Here is a 15,129-nt window from a genome sequence, read left to right as displayed (position 1 = left end):
CAGCTTTTGTGTGGTCCATGTGCTTGTTCAGAATTGCCTCTCCTACCTGAACTTTGTACGTCGTGGGATACAACCTTGTGTTAACCATGTCTCTTACCCCTGCAGAGTCATTTCTGTGGTTTCAATACCAAACTTCATTCCCTGAAATAAATTGCTTCTTGCTTTGAGGAAGTCAAGATGAGTGGTGCTGGTCAGGCAGCATCCGAAGAGCAGGAAAATTGACTTTTCGGGCAAAAGCCCTTCATCAGGAATGAGGCTGGGAGCTTCAGGGTTGGAAAGATAAATGGGAGTGGGGTAGGGCTGGGAAGAAGGTAGCTGAGAGTGCAATAGGTGGATGGAGGTGGGGGTGAAGGTGACAGGTCAGGAAAGAGGGTGGAGCGGATAGGTGGGAAGGAAGATTGACAGGTGGGACAGGTCATGAGGGCAGTGCTGAGCTGGAAGGTTGGAACTAGGGTAAGGTGGGGGGAGGGCAAATGAGGAAACTGGTGAAGTCACATTGATGCCATGGGGTTGAAGGGTCCCGAGGCAGAAGATGAGGCGTTCTTCCTCCAGGCATCAGGTGGTAAGGGAGTGGCAATGGCAGAGTGGATTGGGGCAATGGCATGTCCTTGGCAGAGTGGATTGGGGAGTTGAAATGTTCAGTCACGGGGCGGTGGGGTTGATTGGTGAGGGTATCTCGGAGATGTTCTCTGAAGTGTTCTGTGTGTAGGCATCCAGTCTCCCCAATGTAGAGGAGACCACATCGGGAGCAATGGTTACAGAAAATGACATGTGGACATGCAGTTGAACCTTTGATAGATGTGTAAGGCCCCTTTGGGGGCTTGGATGGAGGTGAGGGAGAAGGTGTGGGCGCAGGGTAAGGTGCCAGAAGGGGAGGGTGGGTAGTTAGGGAGCGTGGACCTGACCAGGTAGTCGCGGAGGGAACGGTCTTTATGGAAAGCATATAGGGGTGGGGAGGGAAATATATCACTGGTGGTGGGGTCCATTTGGAGGTGGCGGAAATGGCAGAGGATGATGCAATGTATGCGGAGGTGGGTGGAAGGTGAGGACTAGGGGGTTCTGTCCTTGAGGGTGCTTTGAGGAGTCTTCTGTCCAGCACTGGTGTTCCTGATGAACTCTTTCACGTCCGACCATTTTGAATAGGCATCCACAATAACTAAAAACATACATGAAAGGACCAGCATAGTCGATATATAACCGATCCATGTTTTGCCAGGCCATGCTCATGAAGGTGGGGAAACTTCTGGCAGCTCGTTTTGTCCTTGTTGGCACTTTGGACACTGCCCCACCAATGTGGCTATGTTGGCATCCAATCCTGGCCGCCAGACATACTTCTTGCCAACATTTTCATATTGGAAACTCCTGGATAACCCTGGTGGAGTTCAGCCACTGTCAACGACCTTTGCTTGGGACAATCAGACTTGCTCCCCATAGTAATACATCATCGTTTACGGACATCTGCTCTCATCAGATGCAGAAAGCTTTCAATTTAATGGTCCTTTGGTTTCTCCCATCACCACCAGCTGTTTCAGTTTTGCCAGGATGGAATCTTTTTGTCTATAGCCTGATATTGTCAGCAGTAACCAAAAGGGTATGAAGGATGTTTAAAATAAAACAGATTCTTCCAGCTGTGGTGTTATCAGTGGTGTGACCACCAGTGAGAAATGGCTCAAGGCATCCACATTTGCCACTTAGCCCCCGAATGGTGTTCCAATTCGTATTTGTATGCACTCAGAATAAGAGTCTACTGCTGAATTTGATCTGAAGCTATGGTTAGAATGACCCTGTCCTCGTTAACTAGTCCTAGCAGGGATTTGTGTCTGTTACTACCACAAATTTACATCCATAAATGTGTTGGAGAAATGTTTGCACACCAAAGATGACAGCCGAACCTTCTTTCTCTCCCCAGGAGTATCTTCGTTTGTCATCAGCCAAAGTCCAGGAAGCATACACTATTGGGCATTCCTCACCACTGGGCCATAGGGAGCCAACACCACCCTAATACCATATGGGGAAGCATTGCATGTTAACATCATATCGTGCTTGGACTGTAGTGTGCCAGTATCTTGGATGAGAATAGCTTCTTGTTCACTTCCCTAAAGACTACATGTTGGCTTTGAGATCATTTCCAAGGCTGACCCTTTTCCAATAGCAAACATAAGGGTGTCAAGATGGAGGCCTAGTTATGAATGAATTTTCCGTAATAATTAACAAAACCATAGAAAGACCTAAGATCAGTACAGATGTGGGAGTGAGCACCTTTGACTGCTCTCACTTATCATCGAACAGGTGTAACCCAGTCTTATCAACTTTGTAGCCCAAGTTACGGTGCATGGAACACACATTATTTCCTCTTAAGGCATACCTCCATCTTGAAGCAACGTTTAAGCACTATGTCCAAGTTCTCTAAATGTTCTTTAATACTCTTCCTAGTTATTAGGATGCCATCCAGATAAATGGTAAAATGTTCTCCATTGTCTGCTGGAAAATGACATAGGCTGATGATACCCTCTACACTGGTCCAAACCCTTATGGGTATTAATTGTAGCATACGTCTGGAAATCTTCATCTAATCGCACTTGCAGGTATGCATGGCTCATGTTCAGCTTCATGAAGGGGAGCACTTTTGTGTGTAAGTTCTCTATGCAAGTGATTGGGTATTTATCCAGCTACAAAAAGTAGTTCACCGTTTGTCATCGACTTCACAATCAGTATGACCGGTGTATGACCGGTGTTGCCCATTCCACAAACTGTACTGGTTTAATGATTCCTTCGCTTTTAAGCCTCCTGATTTCTGCCACTACTTCTGCATACAGGGCAAATGGCACTGGGCGCGCCTTGTATGCAAAAGTCGAGGCAGAAATCAGGAAGCTGAAACCTTCTGGACATTTATTTCGAACTTCACTCAGGCAACCATTTTCTAATCAAAAATGTTGAGCCAATCAAGTTGAATCTCTCAACCAATTTTGCCCTATAAGCCTTTTACTACAATCAGTGGGGAGTGAACCAGCTGCTACTTATTTGACACCAGAACCGAAATTATAGAGTCATAGAGATGTACAGCACAGAAACAGACCCTTTGGTCTAACCTGTCCATGCCGACCAGGTATCTTAAATTAATCTAGTCTCATTTGCTAACACTTGGCCCATATCCCTCCAAAACCTTCCTATTCATATACCCATCTAGATGCCTTTTAAATGCTAGAATTGTACCAGCCTCCACCACTTCCTTTGGCAGCTTATTTCTTACATGCACCACCCTTTGCAAGAAAATGTTGCTCCTTAGGTCCCTTTTAAATCTTTCCCCTCTCACCCTAACCCCTCTAGTTCTGAACTCCCCCAACCCAGGGAAAAGCTCTTCTTTATTTTCCCTATCCATGCCCCTCATAAACCTCTATAAGGTCACCCCTCCGCCTCCGATGCTGCAGGAAAACAGCTCCAGCCTGTTCAGCCTCTCCCTATAGCTCAAATCCTCCAACCCTGGCAACATCCTTGTAAATCATTTCTGACACTTTCAAGGTTTGAAGTTGTACTCTTAATCTGTAGGTGTTCCCCGGCATAGGTTATCAGCCTGGCCAAGGTCTTATGTGAACTTAAGGGTTGAAGTCCAGAACGAATTCTGTTAAAGGTTAGTTCTGTAATCACTGATATAGCTGCATTGGTATCAACCTCCATTAGAACCAGGTGACCGTTTATCCATACATTAATTTTGATTGGTTCTGATTTGGATTTTGCTAAGCAATTTAACTGTTCCAAACAAGATATAAGTTGGCTTTCCAGCGGGTGCACTCTCCTAGATATTAGCTATGAGTTCTCTTACTCATTTCAGACCTAGTGGGACTCTTTTGCAGAGTTAAGTCCACATACCAGCAGCAACTACAATGGCCTACTGGTCCGGATCCTTGAGAAAATTTTAACTGTTTGGCCGAGGCTTGGTTTTGTTTTGGTGTTTTGCTGTGGGCTGACGTCAAGTCCCTTTGTTCAAGATATGTCCTGTGTGAAGCTACACAATTGCCTTCACTTAAGTGGTGTTCCCCAAGCTTGGTGAGGGTGTCCACTTCCGTTGGAATACCCTGTAACTCATAAGCTCCACTTGATGCATTTTCTAATGACAAAGTCAGTTATAGTGCCTATTTGAAGTTCATTTGGGTTCAGCTAGTAGGGAGTAGGCCAATTTTGCATGGTCACATCATTTAATCCCACATCCTAAACTCAGCATCTCACTTAATGTTAAATCAAAATCACAGGTCTCTGTTAGTCATCTTAACATCATCAAGAATCCAAATATGCATTCATCTGGTTCTCGAACTGCCAAATAAAACTGATAGCATCTCAGAATTAGAGGCAGCTTGGAATTGTAATATTTCTTAGCTAAATCTGTCAACTCTTAAAAGGTTTTAGCATCTGTTGCCTCTGGGAAAGTTTGACTTCTAACAACTGAAAAAGTTGCAGGTCCACAAGCTTTCAGGAGAATTACTCACTGATTTTCTGCCTCAATGTCATATGCCCCAAAAAAAGCATTCTTTCTGCATACTGGGCCCATCTTCCATGGCAGGATTGAATGAGTCAAGCTTTCCAAATAGCGGCATGATGCCAGAAATGCTTATCCAAACTCAAAGATGACTGTTGCAAGCAAATCTCTTCAGAGGCATGTTTTGCTGTCATTGCCACTGAAATAACTCCACAAAGGCTGGTACCCTGTCACCCTTTATTGACCCAGTCAGCTCAGAACCTGTTCCCAGAGTGAGCAAAAGCCCTGACACTACATTTATATCTGTCAGCCAGGGCTCCCTGATTGGACCAGGTTAACAGCCCCAATCAGGGGCTGCATGGTGGCTCAGTGGTTAGCACTGCTGCCTCACAGCACCAGGGTCCCAGGTTCGATTCCAGCTTCAGGGGACTGCCTGTGTGGAGTTTGCACATTCTCCCCATGTCTGCGTGGGTTTCCTCTGGGTTCTCCGGTTTCCTTCCACAGTCCAAAGATGTGCAGGTCAGGTGAATTGGCCATGCTAAATTGCCCATAGTGTTATGTGCATTTGTCAGAAGGGAATGGTTCTGGGTGGGTTGCTCCTCGGAGTGTCGGTGTGGACTTGTTGGGCTGAGGGGCCTGTTTCCACACTAGGGAATCTGATATAATAGAAAAAAAAAACTCATTTCCTACCAGGTTCACCTGGCTGACCTCATTCCAATCACGACAGTGGGGAGTTCAGGATCAGGCATAAGCAGCAGAAGCAGCCAACAAAAGAAATGCTTGGCCCAGTCTACACTCAGTGAAATGACACTGCAGAGCCACATTTCTGAATGGCCTAACTCTACCTCAATGAACATGTGCAGCTTGGCAGTTAGAACAATCAGCACCTAGTACTTACTTTTTTCTTTATATGTCCATTTTCAAATAATTATGAATAGCAGTTTTTCTTTCACTTAATCTTTTTGAAAATATTTGTGCAAATGAAAGTGCCCTTGTACTACCTCAAGAGAAATTAACTTTTTTGTAGAAGACAGCACCTTAACATGTGATTCAGCTGTACTCCAATTCTCTTATACATTTTGATTAGACGGCTGTTGTTATATATAAACATTCCATCCAAGTTTCTCTTCTCAACGTTCACTCCAAAAATAAAAGTCAGTTTATCTGGGACTTTCAGTGCTCTAGGAATAAGAAGGCAAATCAGAAATTATGTGTTTCATGTAACATTCGTGGCACAGTATTATACTATGGAACAAATGACACTTCCAATGCGATTTCTGCATTCTCATGTAAGGTATCAGAAATAAAAATTGGCACTTTCAAGATAGGAGATAAAATTCAAAAGTACTTCCAGAGATGCATATTTATAGCATTAACTTAATCATTTATTTTTGCAAATTTAAAATACCAACAAAATCTACAAATATGGTAGCATAATACACTTGTGTTCTAACATGCTGAGGTAAACGAACAATAGTGTATAGATGTTGTTTAAAGTTTTCAGTCTTGATAGAGATCGTCAGAAATGTTAGAAATTTTCCACAGCATGCAGAGTTAGTAAGTGACCAATATTAAATTCAAAGTGGGTTTGCAATTAAATGAATGGATACCTTAGCTTTTCTTGGTGCAGTTTCCTTTTTATGTCTAAATCTCTCTCCGACTTTGATAATTTGTGGTGAGCATTGGCAAGCTTAAACATATTTTGGAAAGAGAATATCTTAAATCAGTCAGAAAGCAAGAGCAAAACAATAAAAGTAAGCTCCTGAAGTTACAAAGGGAACATTTCTGAATTAGGAGCACAAGAATGAGGGGGGTTGGGGTGGAAGAGGGAAAAATGGGATGTTGGAGGGAAAAAAGTTAGCTAAAAAGCGAGAGGCTGGTGAGGAGGTGGGGCAGAGTCTTGGAGAATGGGGAAAACACAGGATCTAGGAAAGGGGAGTGCCCAATCCAGTCACACTTTCCAGTTGAAGAGAAGTGGTGTGGGTGTTACACCATTTTCTGCTGCCTTTGTATGTTTTCACACTGCAGCCTGTACGATCTTCCTGTGCATGAACAGCTTGCAGCTTCTTCCTACATAGTTGCAACAGTGACTACACTTCAAAATTTAAAGAGCTGTCATCCCCATACATGCTGTTGAAATGCCCTTGATATCACTGACAGTGAAGTCCCAGGCAGCTGCCAACATTGAGAATGATGTGGATCTGACAAAGACAGAAGAGAATACAGAACACTCGTCTCAGTCCTTTCTTCTAGCCCACTGATCTCTTCCAATCTCAAATTCTAGCTTCCAGGCTGTCCATCTCCTGCTGCTGCTCCATTGTCATTTCCTCCTGCTTAAACAGTAGAGAGAGCAGCAGAGTTCCAGAGGGAAAAGCAATTAAACCTGCAAATGAGATACTCATCTACTTCAAAATGGTATTCCAGCATGACTAGTACATTCATCGCCGAGTATAAAAGTCCTTCCTTTTTTATAGCAAGATGAAAAAGAAAGCTGCAATATCTGACTCTTGCTTCACTGGACAAAAGTATCCATAAATCATTTACCTTTGTTTTCATGTTATCGTCACAGGACTTTTCTAACTCCTTCACTTTAAATCTTGCTTCATGCGTATGTTCCTCTGCTGCAAATACCAATTCAAAACCATTCATATCAGTTCTGAAGAACTCTAAAATGCTCAAACCATTTCTAATAATGTTTACTTTGTGTTTTTGCAATTGTGTAAACTCTGGTTCCAGAGTGTAATTCCAATTCTATGGACAAAAGCTAATTGCCTGATTCATATGGACTAAGGCCAGAAATGTGGGAGAATTGTGACCGAAGTGGGGCAAGGCCTTTGTTGACATGAGCAACTTAGTATATTTTCAAAGAGAGATTATGTTCCTGCCATAGAGCAGCAAGATGCCTATGATCGCAGATTGTTGCTCACCAAAAACCTTAATAACATTGAGTTTCATCTCATTAACATGTAGCTTCCTATTCTACCGTCTGAAGAAACTAGATGATGACATGTCCTGGTGATTTCAGCTTGCCATCTTGCACATCCGGCAACAAGGTTTCAGGGCACAATTCATGGCACCAGCCACATGCATCCCACATCCACAGACACTGACATCCAACAACTGCCAGTCTCTCAGAACACTCATGACACCTCTCCGATCCACTTGCAGGAACTTTAGGCTCTTGAGCTGCATTTTGGATCACCCAGCAACAATCTCTGATGTGTTATTGCAAGTGTTTTGCATGCATGAACAGGCACCCAGCTTATGGATTGGATCAAGAACTATCTCAGGGTTGCTTGCTTAATGTTCATTCACTGAGTGACTACATGGATATTCACAGCATACTTAAATTGCCTTGCTGTGCTGCGTCTATTGTTGCAATGGCGTTTCAGCCAGAGCCTGAAGACTCACAGAACTGTTGTATTGACTAGCTGTTGAGCATGCATACAAACCAGGCTGCTTGTCAGGCTCATCATTGGTGATGAACCTTCAGAATCGAAATTTCATTGCATATGACAATCACATACCCAGCCAGACGCCGCATGAGTTTTCAACCAAACTGTCATTTGCAAAGCATATGAAGGGGTAATTCTCCATCAAATCAAAAGGAGGAACGAGGTGAATGAATGATCCATGGCAATAGCGGGTGGGAGCATTTAAAACTGAGGTGGGAAGAGCAAAAGTATTTGTTGGGATGGGGACAAGAACAGTGACAGGGGCACGTTGAGGTTTAAAGGGGGTAAAAACAGTATAGAATGGGTGGGCATGGAAGGCTACAGAGAAGAAAGTGTTGGCAGTGACCATAACTATGCCCTCCACAGTAGGCACTATTAAGATGTAATATTGGGCACAGGAGGAATAATGTTTGGTGGGTTTCCACATAGGGGTCTGCTCACTGGGGAAATAGGCTGTGACAAGAAACACAAAAATAGACTTTAACATCACCTAGTGACCAGGCCAAGCCTGATGCAGAAGGTATCCACCCTGAACCTTCACCCTGTCATCATTTGCTGTTTGCTACAAGCGACTCACAACTTGAAAATGCCTGAGCCAATGGTCAGAACAGGAAGACTCACTGATTGGCAAAAGCACAGGTTCCTCTTCTGCGAGAAGGGAGCAAAGGCATTAATCATATACTTGCAAAATCAGTGACATTTCAATTGCAATTGTATCAGTGAATATATGAAATGCATTCAATCTGAAAAAAATGTTTGAAGTTGAAATTCTGGTTACAGGCAATGTCCACCATGTCACTGGCCCTTGTAAATTGAACACTGAGATTTCAGTGAAGCAGATACTATTTATTAATAGAGGTGATACTAACCATAACCAATTCAAAACTTGCACAACATAAGCGAACGTGGGACATGAACTGAGTACAATGAGAGACATAAGTGCAAGCAATGATAACTTCCGTGGTTGGTATGGGGCTGGCTTAGGAAGACTTTAGAGCACATTCAACAATTTCTCTTCTGTGTTCGTCAGCCAGCCAGTGTCGCACCTCTACAAGTAGAAGGCTATCTTAAAACAGCCATTAGAACTCCACACATGGTCCTCATAGTTGGGTTGCTGCATGTTTCATTGGATTGATAAGAGTGTACAGGCATCATCTGCAGAATGGCATCACAGGTCTTATACTGGACTAAGAATATATCCTATTCCTTATGTTTCAATCACAGGTGACTGCCATTAGAAACCATGGATGCAGCCAGAGATATAATGTTGGTTGCAGTAGTTGCCTTGCCACAAAAGCAAAGGCACATTCAGGAGCAGCAGTTTCAGCAGCAACCCAATGAATACAACAAGCTTCCATGGAGGCTGAGAAGTAGCTCAGGCAGTGGTAGTAGTTGTAAGGCTCTTCAGAATGTATTGGGAACACAGGTGGCCAGAGATTTTTGGTCCTGAATCCACTTTCTTTGGATGAGGAGTGAGGTGCAATGTTGATGCAGATCCTGTATGTAGTAGGTCAATGTAAAGTAAGTGTGCTGGATGATGGAGTTGGATTTGAAAACTGAAAGCATGAGAGAATATCCTCTTCCAGTTGCTGTAAAGGTACCACCTGCTTTGGCCTTCAATGCAATAAGCTCCTTCCAGGGAGCAACAGGTGACCTGTGTAGAATCTCTCACGTGTGCTCCTACAATTGAATCAGGACAGTGACTGACACCATCTAAGCAAGATCACATTGGTTTATTTTGTTTTCCCATAATGAGGTTAGTGCTGCAGCCCAGGTAGTAAGACTTGGGAATATAGCTGACTTTTCCCAGGTGTAGGATGTTATCAACTGTTACACATGGCACCAAGAAGATCATATCACACCACCACAGAATTCATCAATAGCAAGAGGATCCATTCGATCAACATGCAGGCAATCGGTGATCACCAGTTCCCGAAGATGTGTACCTGTGACCCTGTTAGCTGCCCCAACTCTTATTTCCTGGAGCACCCTCGTGTATGTGATGCATTTCACAGTCAAATTGTCTTACAAGGCTAGTTACTGGAGGACAAGGGCCACTCACTGCCACCATTTTGGGTGACACTGTTGTGCAATCCCCTGACTGATGCACAGCATGCCACATCATTTTAGTGTGCTGTGCAGTGTATAACCGGAACAGGCAAAAAGGTAAAGTGGCGGACGATGAGGAACTGGTTGAACAGGAACATTCTTACAAGGAAGAAGATGAGGACGTTAAACTAAAGGAAGCTCTCCTGTGCATGACAGGGCTCAGCTATGTCAGCCTACAAGCCACAAAGGTCCTGATTGACACCTGATTTCAGTCGATGAGAGCTGGCAATAATAGACAACAATAATGTTTACTTATTATTGGTCAACACGACAGCTTTTTATTTACATTATGGGGCAAACTGTGGCCTCTATTAGTTTTATTTGTGCTTGCTTTTGTTGAATGCAAGTAACAGCTTTTCTTCTGGAATACTGGAATACTTGCCTGTTTGTGACAGTCGCCCAATGAATCAAGATAAGATGCTGGTCTGCAGTGAGCAATGGGCACAGAATCATGGGATTTAGAAAAGATGGTCAAGGATATGGCCAAGACTAGGTAAGCTAGGAGACCTGCTGGATGGACAACTGACAGAAAGTGAAGCCAAAAGCAAGAGCCAGCTATGTGCCATGAACAGCCTGTGCTTGGGACTGCTGTGCCATTACATTGGCTGATGAAGGACAACTCAGCAAAGCCAATGCTTGGCCAGATACTTGGTAGGGATCTAGAAGTGGCAGTAGCATCATGGATGCTGGTCAATTCCAGGTTATCCAGGGTTCTGGCTATGATTCTTATGGTTACAGCAAGATGATAGAAATCAGGCTAACATCATACAAAAGGAGTGTCATAACAGTGTGAAAGATCATAGACTCACAGAAAAACCTCTCAATGAAACTTGATGGAATTGACACTGCCTAAATATTGTGAGATTCAGCCCAAGTAATTTAACATTGTTTTTATTTGACATAGTATGTACCGGAAGAGAAAAATAATTGAAGCTAATGTAAGAAGGCAACAAATGCAGAAAGCATCGAGAGTTCTTGAGACAAAATATTATTTGTTAGATGCCACTCTAATTTTCTTACATGAATCTTAACTTCTAATAAATTGTTTAAATACTGATATCCAATTCTGCATCAACAAAACAAGAAAAATATTAAAAAGAACATCTTAATTACTAACTTTGGTACGAATGAGCAGAACTAAAAATAATGCCAACAAAACTCAGGCACAACCCCTTAATAACTCAAGGGGTAGTTTCATCACATGTCTAATAGTGATGCATTAAATACAAAGTTCCAATTTTAATTTCTGATCTCTCTGGCAAGGTAAAGGGAAGGGAAAATTAGCTACAGTCTATTTTTGATTAATGCAAGCAATTTGGCTGCAGACGTATATCCAGCGAGATGCCAGATTCTGAGGGAATTTGATTCAGTTCTTATCCTCCATCCTGAACCTGAAGAAATGAATTTCCTGCAAATATATTCTTTAGATTCAGGACTGGGGGTGGGATGCTTGGGTAAATTAATCATAAGTTTTCATTGGGTGAACCAGATGCAAGGATCCATTATCACTTTCAACACAGGAGATAAAAAAAAGTAATGTAATGTTATCCCATTAAAATAATAATTAGGAGTGACAGATCAAAAATTAATAGAATTTCTGTTTACAGGTTATAGTGATTGATGCTTGAAATCAAATGAACTTTGGTGAACAACATCATTTAATTGGTAGTCACTTTCTCTATTTGATTATTTTAATCTCTGATTAAAATCAACAAACTTAGTTGGTGATATTTACTGACAGAATTATTCTTGAATCAATTAACTCATACCTATTTTCACAGCATGTTCTGCATCCTTTACCTCTCTCAAAGCACGTACTTTGAAACCTTTGGCGATATAAGTGTACTTCCTATAGATATAGCAATAAGTGAAAATTAAACATCAAGTCACTATTTCAAGTTATGCTTAACTTGAATACAGTCAGTTCTAGTCTACAAATCCCACCCCAATGTCAGCAACTCATTTCTGATTTCACATGTATTATTACCAAAAATTAGTTACATCTTATGAGTTCCTTATTTTTCATCAAATCTTTGCAATGAAGAAGTGAAATAATTGAAAAAAAAACAAAGGAAAACAATAGATATTTAATAATTATAATTAAATAGTCATTTGTGAGAATTACTTTATCTTGGTGGTCGAAAAGAATTCTTTAAATGATTAGCAAATTGAAGCAACTTTCATCCTTAGGCACAGAACAAAAAAGTTTGAAATCAGATTCTTCCTTGAAAGGACTGTAGTTAAGCTTTAGAACTTTAAAACTGATGCAGAACTTCAAAAGGGCTCTAAAATTAGGATATTAGCCAACTATTTTCTTACCTAGGTCTATACAAGGAATAGATGAGGCAGTTAGCGTGAACCTTATGCCCCTGGATAAAGATCTTCATGCGAGGGTCAATATATAATATTGCAGCATAGGCTCTAAAGGAATATTGTTCTGGTTGGCTGAAATATGACAAATATAATTTTTAATTACTGAATTACAGTACTATGTAATGTAACCACAATATCGCAGAATACTATTCAGTAGAAATATAGGGCTTATTAAAATATTGCACATTTCAAGGGGTTACTGATTAAATTTCTCCTGAAAACAGAGTTTTGATTTAGTTCTGTGTTACAAATTTATTCAAATATGCAGAACCTTAAGTTGCCTGCCCTTTCATCTTTGCAGAACTTGCATTTTGGAATAAATTTTTAATATATTTTTATTCATTCATGTGACATTGGCTTCGCTGGCCAGGCCAGTATTCATTGCTGGGCACAGACCATTATCTCTCCATCTATATATTCTGTGGCCGTGCACTTCCCTCCACTTCACCTGATGTAGGACCACAGGTCCGAAAGCTTATGATTTCAAATAAACCTGTTGGACTATAACCTGGTGTCATGTGAGTTCTGACTTTGAATATATTTTCAAGTCAGGATGCCATGTGATTTGGCAGGAACCTGTAGGTGGAGGTATTTCCAAGCACCTGCTGCTCTTGCTCTTCTGGACAATATATGTTTAACCCATTCTACATTATAATCATTAGAACTCTCCACCAATAATAATCTATTCATCAATATTATCAAATTATGACCACTTTCTGGTACTGTTGTATTAAGTACCAGAAAATACAACCTTGTTCTGATTATTTTAAACAATAAATGATGTTCAGTGCAAAAATAATTTAAAATCGTGAAACCTTAAGTAATCACCACAAAAGACACTACGCTCTCAGTGCCAAAAAAAGGCTACATGCTCTGAATTTTGAGAGCTTTCCCTTTCCTAACTGCCACCTCAGTGTCCATCCACATGCTCAACAATTCAGATGCCAGTAACCTGCTTAAGTTTATAATTGTCTGTTGTCATAATTGATCATGGTTGAAAACACATAAGTTTTAACATCATTATTATGACTTATTTTGAATGTACCCATCCATTTTCAAAATTTATTGTTGTCAATTCCAATAAAAATCTTGTTGGAAATAACATATCTCCCTGACTGATTCTCCCCACAATCATCCAACCCAGTAAATGTTATTATATTATTTATAATTAGTAATCATGCTTCAGCAGTCAGGCACACCCAGTAATCTTCACTCTTATATGAAGACAATCTCAGCTGAATTATTTGCTTTGCTGTCTGTTCTAATTAATCTATTGTACTGCGAGAAGCAGAATTATAGGAAACTATTATTCTGTTTTTACAAACTGACTGATCTGTCTTGTATATGACATTTCAAACCTAACATATCAGTTGAGTTTGTGTTTTTCATTTCATTACTTACATTCCACTGGCTATCATTCCTGTCAGCAGTATATCAGAAGCATCTGTTTCAATATCTAGTTCAGGTACTCCATCATCATTCAGTTTCATGTTATAGATGATGACTAAAGTTCCTGTTAAGAAAATGTATTAATTAAAATAATTAATTTTAATGCGAGGTCAGGAGATGGCATAGTAATAGTAGGTACATGGCAGATATAGTAAAATATGAAGTTGTAACCTTTAGGCAAAGTGTAGAATGTAAAAAGCTTAAATAATAAATTTCTCAACAAAATAAAGAAACAGATGATGTTAGGTGTCAGTACACACGATTTTTAAATATTTCTTTACAATTGTAGTCTATTAAAAGATCAAACTGAATTCTTATACAGTCACTTGATAGTACAGATGTTGAGTACTGCGGAAAAACAATTATGCGTTATATCTTGCATTCATCAGACCAAAATCTCAAGAATACCAAATCTGAAAAGGGAATAATGAATTATACTCCAAGACGGCACGGAATGGCTGGTAAGTAGATTGATTGACAGAGGCTTTGCAATGGAGAGAATATACCAGGGTACAGTTAACTGCAATAATTGCAACTCTGATTGGTCAGGGTATTTTTGGAGGTATTAGACCAGGGAATCGCTGTTCCATAAGTTTTGTTTCAGTTGAGAAAGGTGTGAAGTCTGTACATGTTGTGTTTGCAAAAGGCAGAGCCCTACATATGAATATGTGTGACTTCTAGCACGCATCTGTCAACCGGAGTCTGGCTGAAAATCCAAAATTGGTTGATTGTGCAATTCTTAGCACAATTGTTGAGGAAATGTTATTCAATAATGGAATAATATTTAATACCAAGCGTCACAAAGGTCTACAGCACAGAAAAAAGGCACTTCAGTCCATGAAGTCAAGGTGGGTTAACCAAAGGAAATGCAATGTTACAGGGATAGGGTAGGCAGGTGAGTCTTGGTGTGATACTCTTCGGAGGGTAGGCATGGACTCAATGGGTCAAAAGGCCTGTTTACACACTGTAGGGATTCTATGAAGTCTGTGCTAGTCAAAAATAGCCTAACTTTTCTAATTTCATTTTCCTGCACTTAGCTCATAGCTTTGTATACTTTGGTCAGTGGTCAGTTAGCTCTGTTGGTTGGGTGGCTGGTTTTCAGTGAAGAGCTATGCCAACTGTGTGCTCAATTTCCACAGCAGCATAGGTTACCATAAGGAACTCTCCTTTTCAACTTCTTTCTTTACCCAAGGCATGGAGATCCTCAATTTATATCAATGCCAGTTGTCTCTCTCTCTGTGGTCTGGAGGACTATCGTGATTTTACCTTTAT

At 41.0% G+C, this 15,129-nt stretch overlaps 1 protein-coding gene across 1 annotated transcript in view; it reads right to left on the bottom strand.

Moving 5' to 3' along the window:
• LOC122555511 (ATPase MORC2-like) overlaps positions 1-15,129 on the bottom strand; it is a 97,794-nt gene that overhangs the window by 47,389 nt on the left and 35,276 nt on the right. Inside the window, exons 8-12 of the mRNA XM_043701535.1 lie at positions 13,810-13,921; positions 12,355-12,480; positions 11,805-11,884; positions 7,016-7,092; positions 2,528-2,669 (exon numbers count right to left, since the gene is read on the bottom strand). Coding sequence (XP_043557470.1) covers positions 2,528-2,669; positions 7,016-7,092; positions 11,805-11,884; positions 12,355-12,480; positions 13,810-13,921 — 537 coding nt within the window. The remainder of the gene's footprint in view (positions 1-2,527; positions 2,670-7,015; positions 7,093-11,804; positions 11,885-12,354; positions 12,481-13,809; positions 13,922-15,129) is intronic.

The sequence above is a fragment of the Chiloscyllium plagiosum genome, chromosome 12 (assembly GCF_004010195.1).
Source record: "Chiloscyllium plagiosum isolate BGI_BamShark_2017 chromosome 12, ASM401019v2, whole genome shotgun sequence".
NCBI lineage: Eukaryota > Metazoa > Chordata > Chondrichthyes > Orectolobiformes > Hemiscylliidae > Chiloscyllium > Chiloscyllium plagiosum.
Note: the sequence above shows the minus strand (reverse complement) of the source record. Positions and strands in the feature narration are given on the sequence as shown.